General features: G+C 46.2%; 1 protein-coding gene across 4 annotated transcripts in view; it reads right to left on the bottom strand.

The window, feature by feature from the left end:
• Positions 1-408: 408 nt before the first annotated feature.
• The window catches only part of LOC107377376 (protein Dok-7), an 81,137-nt gene continuing 58,632 nt past the window's right edge, over positions 409-22,913 (bottom strand). For 2 of the 4 annotated variants that reach the window (XM_054747801.2, XM_070546425.1), the window contains 3 exons: positions 20,858-21,037; positions 725-909; positions 409-641 (listed from right to left, as the gene is read on the bottom strand). In XM_054747801.2, coding sequence (XP_054603776.2) covers positions 773-909; positions 20,858-21,037 — 317 coding nt within the window. In that variant the 3' untranslated portion in view covers positions 409-641; positions 725-772. Of the gene's footprint in view, positions 642-724; positions 910-20,532; positions 20,642-20,857; positions 21,038-22,913 lie in introns of those variants that run through there. The other 2 variants (XM_070546417.1, XM_070546420.1) reach the window with 2 other exon arrangements.

Genomic DNA, 22,913 nt, shown 5'->3' with positions numbered 1-22,913 from the left:
TTCTTCTTCTTTAGCTTTCTATTGAACGTCGGTGGATGGAAAAAGCTAACTGCTAGCCTTTATATTAGCTACTGGCATAAATAAGCTAGTAAACAGGTAGAGACCTCTCCTACCCGAACCACCCAAGTGGTTTAGTGCAGTTCCTGGTCAGCAGAGGGCAGTAGAGTGCTGTCCCATTTGAAGATGCTCACATTTCTAGCTCAGGAACCACTGAAACCAGTTTAAAAGCAATAGCCTCAAGTGTTTTAATGATTAGTGTTGATAAAGGATTCAACAGGCGATCAGACATTAAACCCGTCTCTCTGCGTTATATTTCCAGTCTGACTGGATGCTGTTTCTCTAAATTTGAATACATTCAAAGAGGTTTGTATACATGGAATTAATACTTATTTCCAACTGATCCCTGCTCCCTGTCTTACTGCTGGTTAGTGACATGATGACAGAAATCGGAGTATTGCGTGCTTTGAGGGACGGACGGAGCTGAAATGTCGCCGCTCAGAGGGTTTTTATAGGCTGTGACTCAGCTCTGAGCTGCTCTGAGCTCTTCTGGTTGACATGATTACATTTAATGAAGCACTCAAGTTCAGAAAGACGTATCACTGCTCCAAAAGCTCAACCCTCAAGCCGCTCGTTGATTCAACCTGAGACGGAGAAAGAAAAGAACATTAAAAAGCAGTTTTAACCTCCACAGGATCGGTGTTTCATCTGAATCTGTCATGCCTACAGCTCCTAAAGTCACCATCTGATGCTTCAGGCTGGTGTTTGGGTGGCGTCAGTGAGGTGTTCCTTTTCTCCTCAGCTCCAGAGTGTGGAGCCCCTCCTGCCGACCCAGAGCGTGCTGAGCACCAACTTTGTGGGCCGTCTCTGTGGCGGTGATGTCAATCTGAGCGTACTTGGTGGAGCTCTTTCCTGTCAGAAAATAACAGAATTCAATCATCTGGAGAACCTGCGGTTACTTTTAAAGTCTATTAATTAACCAAATAAATTCTGTTTATTTATATAATCACAACTAGAGTCGCCTAAAAGCACAAACGTAAACATTCCAACTGAACCAACTTATCATCTGAGTTCAGTTCATTATGCCAGTTTGTTAGGGAACCCAGCAGACTGCATCGAGCCTGATCACTGAGAATTATTCTGGACAGTCAGTGAAAATTAAAAGGCAATTTTTTAATTTCCATTTTTCAGCTGTAATTACAATTTTTACCAGAAATAAGCTTCCTGAATGGCCTCTTGTTTGGAGGACTAACTTACTTCCTTCAGGACCTAAGAGTTAATGGGTAGCCTGTTAGCTGAGCCCAGGTTGCCACATTTATAAAGTCATGAATAACTAATTGGTTTTAGAGACTGGAGCTGGACCAAATGTCCTGCTTTAGGCTGCTTTTGGACTAGCTGTTAGTTTGTCAATCCTGTCTGATGTAAACTAATTTTCTGAACAGAGGCTTTTCAGAAAGCTAGCAATGGGTAATATGGTGATTGTAACTTTCGCACAAAAACACATTTAACTGCTATATATATATATATATATATATATATATATATATATATATATATATATATATATATATATATATATATATATGGTTAAATGAAAGCATCAGAGTTAAATGTCACGAGTGTGACAAAGCCTCTTTTCAGCTTCAGTTTGTATTATCATCATTACCTTTACCATAAGACTGTGTGCCTTTTAAGTGGTAAAATCAAACAAAAGTCAGCATTTAATCGGAATATCTTTCATTCTGGAGTCGTTTTCACCACTCAGAGTGAAAACGGTCGACCCCACCTCCTCACAGCACCCATCAGAGAGGGTGAATCCACAGCTGTGATCTGACCCTCCTTTCAGTGGTAAGACAGTACTCCTCCATCCTCCTCCTCCCAGGTGACAGATTAATGATATAATCTAGACTCATATCAAACAAAAACTAAGAGCCACCTCGTCTCAATCAGCGACTTCTGTAACTCTGATGTTGTGGTTATTAGCCAACAAATAATTTGTAAGCTTTACTTACTCTTTGGATTCATCAATGAAATTCGTAAATATGGAAATATTTACCGATTTATTACGTAATTAGGATATCTGTTGTGAATTATTATAAGAGCATGGGGGGGGGGGGGTTTATTAATGCTAGTAACAAATGGAAATGACTATTATGTTAGTTCATGGAAATGTTGAATTTGAATGTTCACCAAGGACATATTATTTAATTTGATTATTTAGTGTAATGAGACAGTATTTCTGATTTGAAATTAGTTAAGAGGCTCAGTATTGTTTAATCTTTAAAACTTCATTACCCATGAGACTTAGCGTGTTCCCAGAAGGCTTAACGAAAAACCAGGAAGTGAAAAAAAAAACTGGCGCTAAGAGCAGACATGTGATTTTCCTGTAAGGTGTTCTAATTCACTAAAGTTCGAGTTCAGCAAGACAAAGTCTCGTCTCATTCTTTATTTTGAAGAAGCTCGGTTGAGCTACAATATTTTTGGTGCCGAAACCCGGGATAAAGATGACTGAAGGTGAAGATGGAGACCTCGAAGGGAGACTGGATACAGGAGGACGCATTGAAAAGGTGAAACGTAAACGACGGACAATTCGGAGTTCCACAACGAGACTATTAAACCAGATCGATGCGGAAATGTTAAAGGATGATCCGGATTTAAGCCGTATGCGGGACATGCTGGCAGTTTTAACAGCAAAAGAGGACAGCCTACAAGAGCTGGATCGTGAGTTGGAGGAATCCACTTCACTGGAGGATATGGAGGCAGAAGTTGAACTCTCGGAGGAGTATAAGGATCGCATTATCGGAACGAAAACCCGAGTACACCGCATTCTGAGGGCACGGGAACCCGTGAGTAATGACAATCGGCCGCCGTTTCGTGTGAGTGACGTCAGTGCAAATTCCGCTGTGTCCCAGCAGAGCAACCCTTCAGTTAAACTGCCTAAGCTAGTGATAGAGAAGTTTAATGGTGATGTAAGCCTATGGCAAGAGTTTTGGAGCCAATATGAGACGGCTATTCATAGTAACCTCACCCTTTGTAAAAGAGAGAAATTCACATATCTGAAAACGTATCTCACCAGCTCGGCAGCGAAGGCAGTAGCAGGCCTCACTTTAACAGATGCTAATTATGACGCAGCCATTGACATACTCCAAACCAGATTTGGAAGGAAAGACCTCATAGTAAATGCCCACATGTCTAAGCTTTTGAACCTCACCCCGGTAAGAAGATCCTCTGATGTGACGGCATTACGACATCTTTATGATGAATGTGAAATTCAGATAAGGAGCCTAGAATCAATGGGGGTGGTATCAGACAGTTATGGAAGCATGTTATGCCCCATACTTCTCCAGATGATACCAGAGGATATGGCTCTAGAATACAGCCGCCAAAAGGGAGGAGAGGATGAATGGAAGGTGCCTGATGTGCTTAAGTTCCTCCAAAAAGAGGTTCAAAGCAGAGAAAGAGCCTTACAAATGACAAAATCATATAATCAAAGAGAGAGCCAGCCGTCTCAGCGAACTAGCCACAAACCAAGTTTTGGGAATGACATGAAACTAAAAAAAACAAATGTTACATCTGCAGCTGCACTGCATACAGCTAGCCTGAAGACACACAACTGTCTATTTTGTGATAGTGGCGACCACAAATCTGAAAAATGTCCAGATACAGATATTGCTGCACGCAAGGAGAAGCTGAAGAAGATGGGCAGGTGTTTTTTATGTTTGGGTCCAAAACATATAGCCAGATTCTGCCGAGTAAAGGGAATATCATGTGCATCCTGCAGCGGAAGGCATCATATTGCTGTTTGTGAAGGAAATAATGCCTCAATACCAGCAACACCTGAAAATACAGACACTGTCATTTCATCAGTCATTCCCCAAGTGGATGAAAGGAAACCTAACAGTGAGAACACCGTGTTGCTACAAACTGCCAAAGCATGGGTGTCTGGTCCTGCAGGTCGAAAATTAGTGCGCTGTTTGCTGGATGGAGGAAGCCAGGGAAGCTTTGTGCATGAGAATGTGGTGAAGGTCCTAAAATTGCCTGTAGTTGGTCAAGGCACGTTTAATCTCCACACCTTCGGCTCCACAGTTCCAGTGACTGCGAAACGCAATATAGTGAAACTCTGTCTGGAGAACATTTGGAATAAAGAACAAAGCATTGAAATAGAAGCAGTAGTAACTCCACAAATATGTACAGCTGTAATGCAAGTTCCTGGTGATCAGATACAGAAGGAAATGAAGAGAAGATGTCTGCCGCTTGCAGATTCACCTGGAGATGACAAACCTGAACTTTCTGTGCTGATTGGCTCAGACTATTACTGGCAAATAGTCACCGGCCGAGTAGAAAGACTAACAGAGAGTCTGGTCGCATTAGAGAGTACCTTTGGATGGACGGTACAAGGTCCTGTGTCACTCTCCAGAATGACGGAAACAAGCTGCATGCACATACAGCTCACCGAAACTGCTCCACTTGACAAACAGTTGCATGCGTTTTGGGAACTTGAGTCACTTGGCATCACTGATGGAAAGACTGAATGCCTGGAGGATGAAGAAGCTCTACAGCGTTTTGATCAAACAACCATCTACAAAGATGGGCGTTATGAAGTGGAGTTGCCATGGCGACAAGAACATCCTCCTCTTCAGAACAATTATCGCCTAGCAAAGAAAAGATTGGAGGGATTGAAAAGAAAATTCAAAGGAGATGTAACTCTCTACAGCAGATATAATGATGTGATACAGGACTACTTAAAGGAAGGAATGGCTGAAGAGGTCACACAAGACGATGTAGCATCACCAGACAGCCACATGTATTATTTACCTCATCATGCCGTATTGAGAGAGGATAAAGCAACAACAAAATTGCGTGTTGTGTTCGATGCTTCATCTCATGAACAAGAAAGTCCCTCACTTAACGACTGTCTTCTGACGGGACCCAATCTAAACCCAGACTTACTAAGTGTGCTGATAAGATTCAGACTGCACAAGGTTGCATTTATGGCAGATATCAAGAAGGTCTTCCTACAAGTATCACTCAAAGAAACAGACAGGGATGCAGTGAGATTTCTGTGGTTCAACAGCCCCCCGACTGAAGAAAGGGATGAAAAACCACGTGTGTTAAGAATGACACGAGTCATATTTGGCGCCTCCCCAAGTCCGTTCTTGCTGGCAGCTACTATAAGGAAACATCTTAAACAGTTTGAGCCAGATTACCCGGAGGTGGTGGAAATCATTAGAGCCTCGCTCTACGTGGATGATTTCATTGCAAGTGTACAAGATGTCTCAGAGGCACATGCATTGGCACTGACGGTGAAGAATATTATGACAGCTGCTGGAATGGAGCTTTGTAAATGGATGACAAACTCTCCAGAGCTAAAGGAAAAATGGCAAGAGAGTCAAATGCACTGTGCTGTTGAGCATGAAGTTCACGGATCAGTATTGAAGGTTTTAGGTTTAATATGGAGACCAGCCACAGATGACTTTGTGTTTGACCCCAAAGGCTTGCTCCTGATCCTAAAGCAAAGGGAGAACACAAAAAGGAGCGTCCTACAGTCAGCCGCTCGATTATATGATCCGCTAGGATTTTTGACCCCCTTTACCGTCAGAGTAAAGTGTCTGTTCCAGGAAATGTGGGAGAGAGGGCTGAGTTGGGATGAGGAACTGCCACCAGATCTTGCGCAGAAATGGCAGCAGTGGTGCTCGGAGCTTCCTCAGCTACATCAGCTGTCCATCTCAAGGTGGTATAACACAAACGTTCTGCCCAAGAACAGTCACACTTTAAGACTGCATGTGTTTTGTGACTCGAGCGAGAGGGCTTACAGCGCAGTTGCATATTTGCAAGGAAAAACTGATGAGGGAGAAGTGACAACGAGCCTGGTTGCATCAAAGTCCAGAGTGGCTCCACTGAAAAAAATGACATTACCACGCCTAGAGCTGATGGGCGCAGTGATCGGAGCTAGACTAGGAAACACTCTAATGAAATCACTTCACCTGGACCAGTTCCAGCTCAGGATGTGGACAGACTCAATGATAGCACTGCACTGGATACGCAGCTCTGCTCAAAAATGGAAACCCTTTGTGGCAAACAGGGTCATGGAAATTCAATCTCTGACTGATCCAAGGTCCTGGTTTCACTGCCAAGGAAAGATGAACCCAGCCGATCTTCCCACCAGAGGACTTAGCATAAAGGAGCTAAGGCAGAGCACCTTATGGTGGGATGGACCTCAGTTTCTGATGTTCCAGAATCAACCAGAAAGGAGTATGGAGCAAGTCTTGGATCAGGAAGTGAACTCTGAGCTCAAACCTAAACATCAAATCGCTGTGCAGCTCATTAGTCAGGATATACAGCAGTTTGCACCGGTGTTCCGCCTAGAGGACTACAGTAATCTGAAAACGGTGTTCCGGGTGACAGCCTGGATAAGGAGATTCATAACCAACACACGTAGTAACCCCAAACTGCGTGGAGAGCTGACAGCAGAAGAGCTGCAAGGCGCAGAAAACTACTGGATCAAGATAACTCAGAAACAGAGCTTCAGTCAGGAAATACACCTTCTCAAGGCTGGGAAAGACATTAACACTGACTCCAAAATACGAGATCTGAAGCCATTTCTGGATAAAAATGACCTGCTCAGTGTAGGAGGCAGGCTGCAACATTCTGATCTTACCTACCAAGAGAAGCATCCATGGATTTTACCCAATGACCACAAATACACAGAGATGCTGGTTCGATATCAACATGACAAGATGATGCATGCCGGAGTGAGAGACACGTTGATACAAGTCAGGGAGAGATATTGGGTTCTGAGATCAAGACAAGTAGTACGCCGAGTGGTATCAGGATGCACGCTTTGTAAAAAATTCAAAGCAAAGGCGGGAAGACAGGCCACTGCTCCACTCCCAAGAGAAAGGATAACTGAGTCACCACCATTTGAGATCACTGGGGTGGACTTTGCTGGACCACTCTATGTGAAACAACAGTCTTCCATGACAAAGGCTTATATAGCTTTGTTTACCTGTGCGGTAACAAGAGCAGTTCATCTGGAGCTTGTGACTGATCAGTCCACGGAAAACTTTCTGCTAGCTCTAAAGCGATTTATCTCAAGAAGGGGATTGTGCAAGGTGATCTACTCTGATAATGCCAAAACATTCAAAAGAGCTGATCAAGATCTGAAGGAGCTGTGGAAAGGCATCAAGGACCCTCAGCTACAAGAGTTCTTTTCAGAAAAGGGCATCTCTTGGAGATTCATAGCAGAAAGAGCAGCCTGGTGGGGTGGATTCTGGGAGCGTCTGGTGCGCTCAGTCAAAACCATCCTGAGGAAAGTCCTAGGAAGAGCCAAGCTTAAATTTGAAGAGATGTGCACTGTTCTGACTGAGGTTGAAGCTGTTATAAACTCTCGACCTCTCACTTACGTGCACAGTGACGTCAATGAGCCACAGCCCTTGACACCTGCTCACTTCCTGGTGGGTAAGAGACTCACCTGTCTACCGCCCAATTCATTTCCAGCTGATGCTCTTCGTCCTACAGCCAACAAGGAGGAAATGACACGGAGATGGAGATACAGACAGAGACTGATGACAACATTCTGGAACAGCTGGCGACGAGAATACCTGTTGGACTTAAAGTCAGCCCATCGCTGTGAGACACCAAAACCCTCCATACCAAAGGTGGGGGATGTGGTGCTCATAGGTGAGGACAACGTACCCCGACAGTGCTGGAAACTTGGAAGAGTTGAGGAACTGTTCCCTGGCCGTGACGGGTCTGTGCGATCATGCTTGGTCCGCACCAGCACTGGGGCTGTCTTGAGAAGACCTGTTCAACTGTTGTATCTTTTGGAACTTTAGATGAACTACAGTTCATCGGCGGGGAGAATGTTGTGAATTATTATAAGAGCATGGGGGGGGGGGGGGGGGGGGGGGTTATTAATGCTAGTAACAAATGGAAATGACTATTATGTTAGTTCATGGAAATGTTGAATTTGAATGTTCACCAAGGACATATTATTTAATTTGATTATTTAGTGTAATGAGACAGTATTTCTGATTTGAAATTAGTTAAGAGGCTCAGTATTGTTTAATCTTTAAAACTTCATTACCCATGAGACTTAGCGTGTTCCCAGAAGGCTTAACGAAAAACCAGGAAGTGAAAAAAAAACTGGCGCTAAGAGCAGACATGTGATTTTCCTGTAAGGTGTTCTAATTCACTAAAGTTCGAGTTCAGCAAGACAAAGTCTCGTCTCATTCTTTATTTTGAAGAAGCTCGGTTGAGCTACAATAATATCCGTGGATATGCCTCGGGGCACCACCCCTTCTTACAGGGCAAAAATGAATCCAAACCTCTGTCAATCTGTCTAAAGTTCGTAAAATTCTTTTAACGAGCAGCGGTCACATTCTACCCAACACAAAAAAATTCACTTGAGACAAAACTTAATTGGCAATGACATTTATTAACTAATATAATCACCTTAGCTCCTTCAAAGTGCTAGCCAATCAATATCAACCAACTGATTTTATCAAACAAACAACAAGCAATGAAACCATGGAATGATAATGTGAAGTAACAATCTAATCAGACTGGTGGGGTGAGATGATGATGTAAACAGGCAGAGATAGGCTGATTACCAAACTGGAAGGAGTTTTGGAAACAAAATGGCGGATCCTTTGTTTGGCTGAACCAAGGATAGAACTGTGTGTGTGTGTGTGTAATTTAGCTTGTCTTCCCAAACACGCACAATGTGAGCAAACGTTCACAGTAAACTTAATCAAAACACTTCAAACCGCTTCACAAAGATCAAGAAAAAAAAAACAACAGATCAGTCATAAGGGTAATTCACATATCTAAACAGTCTGTCAGCCTGGCCACAGCATAAACAAACTTAGATATTAAACAATAAAAGAACGGAGCTTACTTCGAGATGGTCCGTTGACGCTTTTAGTACGGAAGAGAGAGACCGTATGTTAATTTAAAGCAGTCACGTGGTCAACCGCTTGTTTGGACTATTAGAGAAGCGGGAGAGAAAGAGAAATATAAAAAAGGAAACAAAGAAATCTTGAATGAACGAACACAAGGCGTCCCTCTGTGTCCGGGGCTGAGCAGATCAGACGGCGTTGATCTCAGCAGCTAGGCCTCATGCACACGCTGTCCGGCGCGGTAGGAGCGGAGCGGGGGGGGGGGGGGGGGGGGGGGGGTCTCCTTACACCAGATGAACTGGACGGGAAGAGGAAGAGTTCCGCTCTGCGCCTCGGCTTTATCGACTCGTCCAGCGGGCGGTCTCTGTAGGGGCCGGTCAGACTTGGCAGCGCGTGATGACATCATCAAGCTGCTGCTGGCTGCAGAGGATCATGGGACATGGAGTCCCTGCTGGCGCTGATACCAATATGCTTTATTGTCTATGCTTCAGGGCGTAGATGGCATAGTCCTTTGGAGAAAATACTGCGTAGTAATTTTCTCATGAGGGCAGGACCCCAACATTCCCCCCTTTGGTTTCGGGGATCGCGCCAGAGCTCAATCGTCGGATGCACAGATGGGTTCGTCCCTCAGGAACGTTGGTCGCCTTGGTCGCCTTTGGTCTTAGTCTTGGTCTTGGATCCTGGTCAGGCAAAAGAACAAGAAGGGATAGGAAACGGGATAGTTCCCACGCGCATAACGAGGAGGAACCACCCACGCAGGTGGTATGCAACTAAGTCAGATTGCGGACATTCTACCAGGGGTGTCGTCGTCCATGCGGGTAGCAGTGTGGAAGGAGGGAGGCCGACGGGCAGTTGACTCCATGAGGGGACAAAAGGGACGAGGATCAGGCGGTCCACAGTCCATGGGCTTAACAGGGGCACCCGTGAGGGGATAGAAAGGCATATCTCAGCCAGCCATACAGTTCAGTTCATGGGGCACGCGGTTCCGGACAAGCAGTCCATGTACGAGAGTCCATAGTTCGCAAGCGCGCATTAGCCTATGTGGTCCCAAGATTCCCCCCTTTTTGGTCCAAAGGGTGGGGATTAGGACAGTCTTTGGGCTAAAACAAGGAACATGAACTAAGAGGTTCTAAATTGTGCTGGGCGGCCGACAGATCCACTGACCGACTGAGCTGGGCCGGCTCATAACCACTAGCTAAATGTTATCAAGTAAGAAACAAAAATATAGAGAACCCAAAAACATATTATAACATCCAAGAAAATTCATAGCAACCCTGAGTTATCATAAAATACATTCATGGGTCATACATTCAGAGTGTAGCTTATAAAGAATAACATAATGCAAAACTTAGATAAAATTAGAGGTAGAATAAAAGTTAAACTACTTACAGGGTTACAAAATAAAGAAAATGTTGCTCACCGCCTTTAGACCGATGTGGTACACTCATGCTTGTTCTTTCTCCGAACGTGGTCGCGAGGCACGCCATAGGTGAGCAAGTGCATCTTATCCTGGAGTTTATTAACACGCCTGTAGGCTGAATAAGCTATCACGGCCCAGCCCCAGGGCAACCAATGTGCAGATTAAAGTGGTATAATCTGTGTCTATGGAGCGTTTTGGGTATCTATTCATGGGCGTTAGAGTAAGTTCATCTGGGGTTTGTGTGAACTTAACAAGTTTGGTTTCTTCAGTCTGCAGTTGTTGGTTAATTTCTAAATCAATGGTAAAGTTATAACCCTGGAATGCGTCCATGATCTCTATCTCTGAGTCATACTGTTTGAGGTTGAGATGGTGGAGTGCCAGGTTGCCCAAGTGTACAATTGCACCTGGGGGAACTGAGAGGAAAATGGTTTGGTTCGGCAGTTGTAGTCCAGTGGCAACGTTATGTTGGTCATAAGTTACAAGGGCCGAGTCCGCTGGGGTGCTAATAAGCCATCTGTCAGCCGCACGTTCCACTCTAGTATCCATTTCCACATCTTTTAATGTAACCGTTGCTTGGCAATTCTGCAGGGGCGCGTCGCTCCTGAGGCCACACTGATAATTGGCAACGTCCCGGAAAAATGGGTTACCAGGACACACCCAGTGGATATCCTTGGTCTTTGTGCATAGATCTCAGTTAGGAGTTGGATAGAGTTTGCTATCATTATCTTGGTAAGCTAGGAAGCTAGGAGTTCTAAGGTGGAAATGCTTACCGTCTTTCCAAAAACCAACGTTTAGCATAGCACTGCCTAGGCTGTGCGCTAGGTGGATTTGTGAAGGGTGTGCAGTAGAGGGAGTAGCAGCTGTCAAAATATCTTTGAGCAGTTCCAGTGGTACCAAGTATGTGGGAATGTGATCTTCCACCAGGCTGTCCATAGTGGAACTTACTTCCCTGAGCAGGTCCTGCATCAAATCTCTCACCACTCGTGTGTACACAATATCCTGCTGTATGGTTTCAGACAAAGTCTTGATTGCACGTAGAGATTCAATAATCAGAGCAGAGTGTAGGTTGACAGTTACAAGAGTACCCTGTAAGGTTTTAGTGAGTACATCCGGTTTGTGGTTTAGGAGGAGGAGTTTCTTAATTAGTGAAAGGGACGGTGTGTGTGTGTGTGTGTGTGTGGGGGGGGGGGTGGGGGGTGGGGGGTGGGGGGGGGGCTTATTCTTTGTCAGTTAGTACATGTTAGTGGGTTAGACATGCACTTCCTCCCCCTTTCCATTTCCATGCGTAGAACTATATGGTGGCTACGTCTACCTCCTGCGGAGAGTCTGGTCTCTGTACCCGTGGGGAGGGTTTGACTTAAGCCGGGCGTACACAGTGCGACTTTTTCACTCGTAGCACTCAGCTTCAGCTCAAACTGTACGACTTCCTCTCAGAGCAGATCTCACGAGTCCTGTGCTCACACTGCACGACCTAGTTCTCGGATGCGACCTGACTGCTCACACTGTACGTCTGGTAGCAACACGTCGGCCCTAAAAATATGCTAAAAATAGCAGTTTTTACTCAACACGTCAGACTTTTTTGTCTTGTCTTGCCTGTTGTCCTTCGGGAGTGCTGCAGGAGGACACACAGGGATTTATGGGGGTTGGATGATGAAAACGAAATAAAGAAAGTAAATCTGTTTTTTGTGATCAGTTTAATTTGACATGAACACGACAAACACGCTTTCTTGACAATCTTTGTGAGTAAAAAAACGTGTAGAAACAAAAACGAACATCGTGTGTTATTAGGGAAATAGCGAGCGGCGTTGATGCAGGATTGCGCATGCGCCGTGAGCGGTTCTGATACTTTTTGGGTCGCAGCTGCTCGCAGTGCCGCTTCAACAGTGCGATACCCTCACGAGGGACGAGCGAAATTTTAAACACGCCAGAAGTCCGTGCGACCTCACGACTGCTGATCGGCAGCTGGTCACGTGGTGTTAATCGCCTCTCGTAACCCCCTGTACACTACACGACCGCTCGGCGCAAAACTCTCCCCGATGTCGTGGATTCTCGCACGACTGGAAAATCGGCTCAAAAAAGTGAAAAAGTCGCACAGTGTAAACCCGGCTTTAGGGTTTGATTTGGTTCGCATGCACCCATTTGTGGACAGGCTCCTGTCTTCCTTTGGTGATGCGTAACCTGTATGCAACTGGAGAGAGTTTTGCCACAATTTCAAATGGTCCCGACCAGCAGGGCAGAAACTTCTTAGCTTTCCCTGCCGGTTGGGCGAACCGGAAGTAGAATACTTTGTCACCCACTTCGTATTCACGGCCGGTTGTCTTTTGGTTGTAGTAGGCTTTAGCGCCCTCTACGTTGGTCTCCAGTTTTTCCTGAGCGTGTGCAAACATAGCTCTGAGGTGTGTTTTTAGGTCTGCCACATACTGATGAGCGGTATAGGCAGTGGCAACACTGACATCTTCTGGGTGATACAGGAGGTGCAGTGGTAGGGTCATCAGTCTGCCGGTCATCATCTCAAAGGGCGTAACCCCCGTGGACCGCTGGGGAGTGGACCTTATGGCCATCAGGACCAGAGGGAGCTTAACGTCCCAGTCCTTCCCGGTGGTGCAGACGTACTTTTTGAGCATGGAGACGACTGTGCGGTTCATCCGTTCGACCTGTCCGGATGACTGTGGGTGATAGGGGAGGTGGAATTTAACTTCCACCCCCAGAAGTTCAAACAGGGACATCATTACACTGGATGTGAAATGGGTCCCCGGTCAGAGTCGATGCAGAGTGGAAGTCCCCATCGACTGAAAACGTGGTTAATCAGCAGTACAGCGGTTGTGACGGCTGTGTTGTTTGGCGCTGGAAGGCACTCCACCCACTTTGTAAAACTGCAAGTTATAGTTAGCATGTATTTGTTTCCTCTTGCCAATTTGGGAACCGGTCCAATCTAGTCGATCTGCAGGTGGGACCAAGGGAAGGTTATTCCCCTGCGTTGCAGTGGTGCTCTAGCGAGCGGCTGGGAGGGTTGAAACTGGGCACCGATGAGGCAGCCTTGGACATAGCTGTGTACGTCCTTGGACATCGACGGCTAATATGCTACTTCTGTCAGTGATGCGAGGGTAACTTTTGCTCCGTGGTGACCTCCAATAGGAGTGTCGTGGGCGTAGGCAAGCATTATTCCCCTGTGGTCGATTGGAACGATACAGCGCGGTGTGCTGCGGTTGTCGCGCATGTAAACTAATAATCAGTTTTGTAGTTTCAGGTGCATGAGCTGACGGCGCAGGTTTACCAAATCTTGGCTTTCGCCAGTAGGTGGTGACGATTGTTCAGGCATCGGGCCCTTGTGGAGAAGCTCACGGATGAGCTTCAGGTCAGGATCTTGTTTCTGCATGGTGACTAGGTCCGCGTCCTGTGGGTTTCTGCCTAGAAACAAGGGTCCCCAACGTTCTGAGATTCGTCTGCCTGTTTAGCATGACGACGAGTCATCGCGCAGACCTCGTGGACGGCCTTGGGTGGAAGCCACTCGTTTTTGAATTCCCAGCAGGTTCCCTGGTCAGCACCGAGCTTAGCAAGGCAGTCAGCTTTGTCATTACAATCTTTATCCGGACGTAGGGTCCTGTAGTGACCTTTGACCTTTTTCCAGTAGACCATTATGCCTTTCTCGGTGGTGAGCAGATCACACGCTAGGAATAACTCCGAGTGTTTCACGTCTTTGTTACTGCCATTTTTCATGTGGTTCTCCTTCCAAATGAGGAAGTGAGAAATGAAGCTGTGTCTAATGTCCAAGGCTGCCGCCTGCTGGAGGGTTATCAACACTGCAGCAATTTCGGCGAACTGACTAGACTTTTGGCCCAACCAGTAGTGATTTAATTTAGTGGTGTCACAGTCCACCCAAACGACTCCAACCCCAGCACGGAGCTGGCCTTCGTGAAGGTAGGCACATCCATCAGTGTAGACTTTCGGAAGCCCTTGGCAAACATTCTCATCAAAGTAGCGATGATTGGATGCGGTCGGGTAGACAACAGCAGGTGTGTCCAGGGGGCCCATGACAGAGCCAGAGTCACAGTGCTGGCAGCCTGCTAGCCCTTGTCCTAACACTAGCTTGGTGTTCTGACCATACTTGACCTCAATGTTGTATCCTTGGAGCACCATCATCCACGTCGCAATGCAGCTGTTTGACACTCTTCCTTCACGCAGTCGCTGGCTATTTAGGAAGGTGACGGGCTGAAGATACGTTTCAATGATCACTTTCTGTCCTATGTAACTACGAAAGTGTTCGACTGCCCAGACTGTAGAGAGAAGAGCTCTCTCACAGTCTGAGAACTGGAGTTCCACCTTGCTCAGAGGCTTTCTGGCGTATGCCATGACTCTCATGTCCTGATCGTGCCTCTGCTTCAAGGCAGTGCTCAGGCAGTGAGAGGAGAAAGTAGCCTCTATGTGGAACTCTTTATCCTTGTCTGGATAAGCCAGACAGGGTGCGGACGCCAACTTCTGTTTTAGGAACTGGAAGGAGAGTTCTTGGGGTCTGTCCCAAACGAACGGTGTGTCGTTCCGAAGCAGCTCAGTGAGGGGCCTCGCTTTTTCAGCGTACTCCTCAATGAACTGCCTGGAGTAGTTGCAGACTCCGAGGAAGCTCCTGAGTTCAGTCAGATTAACTGGGGCCTTAATGTCCTGAATGACCCTAATGCGTCCCGCTTGGGGCTCGACTCCATTAGGGCCCACCAGCAGTCCAATATACTCCACTTTGGTTCTACACCACTGTCCTTTGAGAAGTGCCAATTTAGCTCAGGCGGCAGCGAGTTGCTGCAGCACATGGCGGAGCTTGGTCAGGTGCTCCTCGAAGGTTCAACTCCTCATCAAGATGTCGTCGGCATATATGAGGTTCCCTCTGGAAGCAGCATCTGACATGGCTTTGTGGAGGAAAATGTTGAACTCAGCAGGTGAGTTAGAGTAGCCAAAGGGGCAGCGGTTCCAAGTATATTGGCAATTTCCAAAGGAGAAAGCCAGCTTATACTGGTCCGCCGGCTCAACCTTCATGGTCCAGAAACCGTTGGCTACGTCAACCGTAGAGAAGAAACGAGCATCTCTGACTCTGGCTAGCTCTTGATCTAAATGGATCATAGGCCACCTTGAGAGAGGTACCTGTTTGTTCAGTGCACAATAGTCTATGGTGAGACGCCATTTCCCAGTCGGTTTCAGAACCGGCCAAATATGAGAGTTGTAAGTGGAATTACACTCTCTGATTATGTTTTTCTCCTTTAGCTGATCGAGGATCTCCTGGATCGACTCATAAGAAGCGAGGGTAATCTTGTACTGGCGTACAAAGGTAGGAGGGGCATTCGGGTTCGTTGGAATGCAAACCGTGTGCAGGTCTGTGAGTCCACAGTCCAGGGAGTCCCTGGATAAGACAGACTGAAACTCTTAGAACAGGCTTCTAAGCTCTGCTCTTTGCTCCTCTGGTTCCAACGCATCCGATTTGTCAAGCTGCTGGCTGATTTCGGCCTCAAAGCCGGCATAAGGTTCAGAGGAGGAGGGTCTCTGGTGGTCCGGGCTTTCAACCGGTGACCCAGATGGCTGAGTATTTATTGCAAAAACCGTTAGGCACTGACTGCTGTCCGTATCTAAGGTGGCGCTACAAATGGGTTCCTCAGGAAGGGCTTCATACCGCTTAATGGTAACCATTTGTGAGGGGAAAGTACTAAAAGTGTCTGCCACAATCTGTCTGTTGTTCACGAACAAGGGAAGTTGTCCAGTCACGGGGACTGAGAGTTCGAAATCATGGAAGGAGCTACCTATCAGCATGCCCAAGGGCTGTCCTGCCGGCAGGTGGACGGGACTCCGGGTCGGATTTTCGACCAACAAGTAAACAGAGCGATTGTTCAGCTCCAAGAGTGGCATGCCACAGATGGCTAAGTTGAGCTCCAAGAAGTGCGGTGATGGCTGGAAGAAGGCCTGTGTGCCTGGCAGCTTCTGCTGCTTCATCAGAGCCAGACGAACAGGCATTCCCTTGATCTGTGGGGGTAGAACCGTGCTTGCCTCAACCACTGCTCAGCAGGCCTGTGGAATGGTCTGCCCGGACAGCAGGTGTTCATGGCCTACTGGGCGAGGCTCAGGTGATGGAGTGGCACGGGCCCAAAGGACTTGATTGCAAGTGTCCAGCTGGGCACCTAGTCGAACCAGCAGGTCTGCTCCAATGTGTGCAGGTGGGTCAAGCTATGGTATGATGCTGAATGTATGTGTGAGCTGTCTTGCTCCAAGCTGGATAGTCAGAGAGCAGACCTCTGGCGCTTTGAGGAGCCTCTGTGGCCAAGTAGCTGACAAGAGCCGGTGGCTACGTGTTACACTGACCAGCAGGGGGTCCTTCTGGCGCAGGAGTTCAAACGTCTGCTGGCTGACTGCTGACTGACTGCTGACTTTTCCGACCAAAGAGCAAGGTGAGCATCTGAGATGTAGGTGCAGTTGATGGTGAGACCACCAACGATGTGAAGGCAGGGTCTTCCTCGGGACCAGGGGCGTTTCGACCTTGGAAATAAGCATTTTTGGGTCGGCGATAATACTCTCTGGGGGTTCATTCCTTCCGTGTTTGATGGAGAAGGCCCCCAATGTAGCTGATGCAGAGTCGGCATACATAGAGTATTCATCCCTCAATGCTCGGCAGAGAGACGAGTACCGATCTCGAGTGTCAGGTGGCAGAGTTTCCATGAAACCATGCACCGTCCTAGATGTGGTTTTCCAAATTAGCTTGAGCTTTTCCCTTGAAGAGGGTGCTGGAAGATCAAGCAGACAACGTTACATCTCCCTGAGATAGTCGTCGATTTTGGACTCGCTGGTGTTAGGATCAAAGCATTGTCCTTAGCTAGTGATTCAATTTGACGTACACGGAGTCCTGACTCACGGTACGGCTCGTCATCCTCTGAATCTGACCCACGGTCTGTCTCAGGGTGCACTGGATATCGTTGGTGTGTTCTGGTCTCCCAATGCTGATTCCTGGGGCCCAGATCGGGGTCCGGCATGCTGAGACGGGCTGCTGGCATGTCATGTGGGTGCCCTGGGAGATCCTCCTCCCGGGGCCAGTCTACGTGGTGCGGCCTGCGTCTTTCAACTGGGGCTTCTAAGTAATACGCTCTATCTGGGTACGGACTGGCGTAGGATGCTTTGTCAGGCAGCTGGCTGCCGGCATGCCGAATACCGGAATGGCTAGAATGGGTGGATGGTTGAGGTGCAGGCTGGGTGATGGGGTATACTGTGCATAACCCCAATCGGCACCTTGCACCCGTTGTGGACTGGGGGAGCGGTCTAAATAGAGGGGCCGCTCGGCTGGTCGACTTCTCACTGATTAAGGAGGCCGTGAAGATGAGGGTGGTGGTCCAACCTGGAGTCCGAGGGCGGACTGCCCTTGGCCCCTAGGTGGTCCTGAGTGCCCTATAGAGTGTGTAGGGAATGGGGCCGAAGGTTGGGACAGATAAGCTTCATCTCTCCCCCGCTGCATGCGTCCGTTCAGAGAGTCCAAAACTACAAACTGTCAATTATTGTACCGGAATGTATCAGGAGGCAGGCTATCAGGAGGCACGCTCAGCATCCTCCTGACTTCAGGTACCTTGGAAAGAGGTGGCCTACCTTTACTGTGGGACGATAGTCCCTCGCTGCCTCTGGTGGAGGAAGCCAATTGCTCTTCGCCGATCGTTCTGAACGGACCCAAGTCGGCTCCGCCGGTTTGCTTTCGTACCGGCGTGGGGAAAGACTCTGGGTCAACATCATCAAAGTCGTGGTGTACCCTCCCTCCCCACTGTCTGTTCTCACCAGTGGGGGGGGGGGGGGGGGGGGGGGGGTTCTCCTCCATGCTCTCCCCAGAATCGGTGCAGGCGTCGTCGTCCTCCACCAGCCTTCCATTTCACTGTTTTTCAGCTAGCATACTCTGGAGTTCCATGATCTTCCGATCACGTTGAATTTCTCTCTGATGGAGGAGGAGGACTAACTTAGCCAAGGGAACCTGGACTGGCAACTTATCATCTGGGTTCTCTATTTGATACATCGCAGCGTCGAGCTCATTGCTACGCTGTTCTTCAGTGAAGCTCCTGACGGAGTAGTCGGATTGCCAGGTGATTCCGACCAGTTTGGACAGCATTCGTCCAGAGAATAGGCTAGGTTCATTTTTGTCGTGAGCCGCAGCGCAACCTGGTTGCTGGGAGCTGATCAGGTCACTACTCTGATCCTCCATTTTCAACAACTGAACCAAAATAGCCTAACAGAGCTCTGCAGTAGCTCAAAGCTACACTTTGTGGCAGCAACTGCTATCTGGTAGCAGCAACACTAAATTAACCTCTTTGGTGCACACAGGTTTTAGTGTTTAAAATGCACAGCCAATGCCGTGACCAACGCATAAAATACTATTCCCTTCAGTATTTTTAGCAAACAGCTGTACCGGTGCGTTGCCCTAGCAACGTCTTACAACACTTGCAGTGTTAAAGTGCTATTTAAGGTTTTGGTTAGTTTGAATTAGCCAATGTGAGTTAAAGTTGCTAAAATAACAGTTGATCTAATCTAAAAGGTTAGACATAATAACTGCACATGCACATTAACTGTGGGAAAAGACAAATAAAATAATATAAACAATGTGTTTGTTGTTTAAATTGTTAGCATCAACCGTTTAGTTGTCTCTATCACTTTAAACAAGCACTGAGTTATTGGTGAGAGTTTTGATGCAGCTTCTAGGTTTTACCCAAAGACAAGATGGCCACTTTCTGTCCTGACCGAGGCCAGTCAGGAGAGGAAGCCAAAAACACTGGCTCAGTGAAATCAGCACCAATCTGTTGCCACCAGCTGGTTCAAGGCTGACCACTTATTATTTTGATCCAAGCTCTACCAGAAACCAAAGGATTTGTTTGTGTTGTATCAAATTATCTCCGTTGTTTATCGTGCCTCACACGCGGGGCACCATAATATGTTGTGGTTATTAGCCAACAAATAATTTGTAAGCTTTACTTACTCTTTGGATTCATCAATAAAATTCGTAAATATGGAAATATTTACCAATTAATTACGTAATTAGGAGATCCGTGGATATGCCTCGGGGCACCACCCCTTCTTACAGGGGAAAAATGAATCCATACCTCTATCAATCTGTCTAAAGTTCGTAAAATTCTTTTAACGAGCAGCGGTCATATTCTAGCCAACACAGACTAATTCACTTGAGACAAAGCTTAATTGGCAATAACATTTATTAACTAATATAATCACCTTAGCTCCTTAAAAGCGCTAGCCAATCAATATCAACCAACTGATTTTATCAAACAAACAACAAGCAATGAAACCATGGAATGATAATGTGAAGTAACAATCTAATCAGACTGGTGGGGTGAGATGATGATGTAAACAGGCAGAGATAGGCTGATTACCAAACTGGAGGGAGTTTTGGAAACAAAATGGCGGATCCTTTGTTTGGCTGAACCAAGGATCGAACTGTGTGTGTGTGTGGAATTTAGCTTGTCTTCCCAAACAAGCACAATGTGAGCAAACGTTCACCGTAAACTTAATCAAAACACTTCAAATCGCTTCACAAAGACCAAGAAAAAAAACAACAACACATCAGTCATAAAGGCAAATCACATATCTAAACAGTCTGTCAGCCTGGCCACAGTATAAACAAACTTAGATATTAAACAATAAAAGAACGGAGCTTACTTCGAGATGGTCCGTTGACGCTTTTAGTACGGAAGAGAGAGACCGTATGTTAATTTAAAGCAGTCACGTGGTCGACCGCTTGTTTGGACTATTAGAGAAGCGGGAGAGAAAGAGAAATGTAAAAAAGGAAAAAAAGAAATCTTGAATGAACGAATACAAGGCGTCCCTCTGTGTCCGGGGCTGAGCAGATCAGATGCCGTTGGTCCGTTGATCTCAGCAGCTAGGCCTCATACACACGCTGTCCGGCGCGGTAGGAGCGGGGGTGGGGGGTCTCCTTACACCAGATGAACTGGATGGGAAGAGGAAGAGTTCCGCTCTGCGCCTCGGCTTTATTGACTCGTCCAGCGGGCGGTCTCTGTAGGGGCCGGTCAGACTTGGCAGCGTGTGATGACATCATCAAGTTGCTGCCAGCTGCAGAGGATCATGGGACATGGAGTCCCTGCTGGCGCTGATACCAATACGCTTTATTGTCTACGCTTCAGGGCGTAGATAGCATAGTCCTTTGGAGAAAATACTGCGTAGTAATTTTCTCATGAGGGCAGGACCCCAACACTGACGAGGCAGATAAGTTATGATTCATGCAATCATGATGACTTTTCATTGCTGCTGTATGATGACATGCTGAGTTATTGTGAGCTTTCAAGTCAGTCTGCCAGTTCTGAACAGAGAGGTGGACAGAAACAATGGGGGAGCATTGGTGAGGTCAGCGTCTGAATTCAAGTTAAACTTCTGCATCTGATTATGTAAAGTGTTACATCACTAGAGATATGTGAGCCATTACTTGATTCAAAAGCTACTGAATAGATGTAGAAAATGGAACTGTCTGGAGATGAGGCATCCTACAAATGGGAAGCGATTCCCATCATATCCTTACTCTGATTTGAGGGATGTGTGGCGGCCCCTCTGCCGCCGTGCGTCGGCTCCTGCAGCTCCAGCTCCATGTAGTTCAGCTGTTTCTTTGATGTGGGACTGATGGGGATATTTACGTATGTCGCACTTTCACTCCGGGGTTTCTCGGGAAGTGGAGCCTCGGGAGGGAAAATGAACATCAACCCTGGGGACATAAACATAAACCAGGATCAGGTTTCTTTTTCATTTCTGACATGACTCAGGGAACAACCTCAGCTTACCGAAATAGAGATATTAGCTAAGCTAGCAGCTAGTGCAAGCACATCATGAACCCCTGTGGTTTATTCAATTAGATGCCATTTAATTCAGTCCGGTTTTTGATAATATTTGTTATTAGTAGTTTTGGAAATCATAATTATATTCAGAAATAATAATTCTAAATGTTTTTTCCGTGTTCCACATCTTTAAATTTTCAAACCTTTTCATAAAACCTCACTTGAAAACATCAGAACTATCCCTTTAATACTAGCATGTGAACACTTTGTGACAACCTCAGGGGTTGCACCATATTTCTTGCCTCCTCTCTGCCTTGATGGCAAATGCTCAGCACCTGTGCGCCATGCCCAGGTTCATTTTTCAAAAGGAAAGCCACACTGTGTCTCTCCTGGTTTTTTTCTCCAATCGTTTCCTTTGATTCCCTTGGATGTATTGTGCTGGATGTAAAGTGCTGGAGAAAGGGTTAGCATGTGGAGCGTCTTCCTGTGACGGTGTGGATTCACCTATCATTACAGAGGAGAATGTAAGTCCTCTGAGCCGACCAAACACCAACCAAAATACTTGGGGTGCCTGTGCTAAGTCCTTGAGACTTAAGGCTAAGAGCAAAACAAATCTGTTTTCTTTAGAGTTTCTGAATTGTGTCCTGCTAGAAGAATCATTCACACCCCTGTCAAGTGAGTGAGTTCGGTACAGATCATTTCTTTTACAGGTTTCTTTTTATGTTTGAATGTATTGTGTATTTAATGTAATTATATTTGATTTGTGCCATAGCTCCTTATTCCATGGCAAAGACAAAAGAAGATAAAAAGGAAAATTAAAATGGAGCTACACCAAAATCAAGGACAAGACTGCTGGTTTCTCTTCATGGACTGTGCTGTATTCTTTATTCTGCTGGTTGCCTACACTTTTTATAGAAATTGAGGGTGTACACAAAATCATTTTAAGTATATGTCCTTGTGTGACAGAGAAAAACTGGGTTCAAAGCTAATTTCTTAAACACTCACCATCATCCTATAAGTCAGGAGGGAGACCTGACTGGCACCCCATAATATTAACTAAACCAACCCAGATGAGAAACTGTTACAACTTTTCCATCAATAAAATTACTCGAAGAACCTTAAAAACCAGAACCTGATGCTGAATAGCTTTGCCTGCGGAGCTGCATTATCACTAAGCTTCCTCTGAATAAAAACAACAGGATATCAGAGTTTAGGTTCGTTACACCACGCACTGCCAAGGACTTGTGTTCTAATGAAATATGTCATGTTAATGGAACGGTGCAGCCCCAGTCATTTTGTCATCATAAACCTAATCAAAAGCTCCAGAGACTCCAGCACTTAACTACTGCCTACTGTTATTTAGATTCATTTAAATACAGATGACTGATGACAGCAAGGCTTCCTGTAGTAAGCGCAGCTTGACCCAATGCATCGACCCTTTGAAACAGGCTAAATCATTAGCAAGCCTGTGGAAAAAAAGCTATTGATGTTACATCACCAACCCATATTATGTCATTTTTCTACCTACTCTGTATTCAGAAATGTTCATGGTCATTTCTTTAATCAAACTAAGAATTGTATGTTCTGATTTATGCTCAGAACACTGAATAAAAACAGTTCTGAGATCAGTCAGTCACTAAATGTTCCCTGAAAGCTTTTCCTGTCAAATACGCCCATTATGGCTGCTGTGTTACCTAAAGTACCCTGACCTGTCTAAGATGGTGTTTGATGTTGGATCAAGGATTAAAAGTTAGGAATGTCTAATATTATCACCCATGTTGGCATCAGTTTTTACTCTTAATTACA

Source organism: Nothobranchius furzeri, chromosome 2, assembly GCF_043380555.1.
Source record: "Nothobranchius furzeri strain GRZ-AD chromosome 2, NfurGRZ-RIMD1, whole genome shotgun sequence".
Taxonomy (NCBI): domain Eukaryota; kingdom Metazoa; phylum Chordata; class Actinopteri; order Cyprinodontiformes; family Nothobranchiidae; genus Nothobranchius; species Nothobranchius furzeri.
Note: the sequence above shows the minus strand (reverse complement) of the source record. Positions and strands in the feature narration are given on the sequence as shown.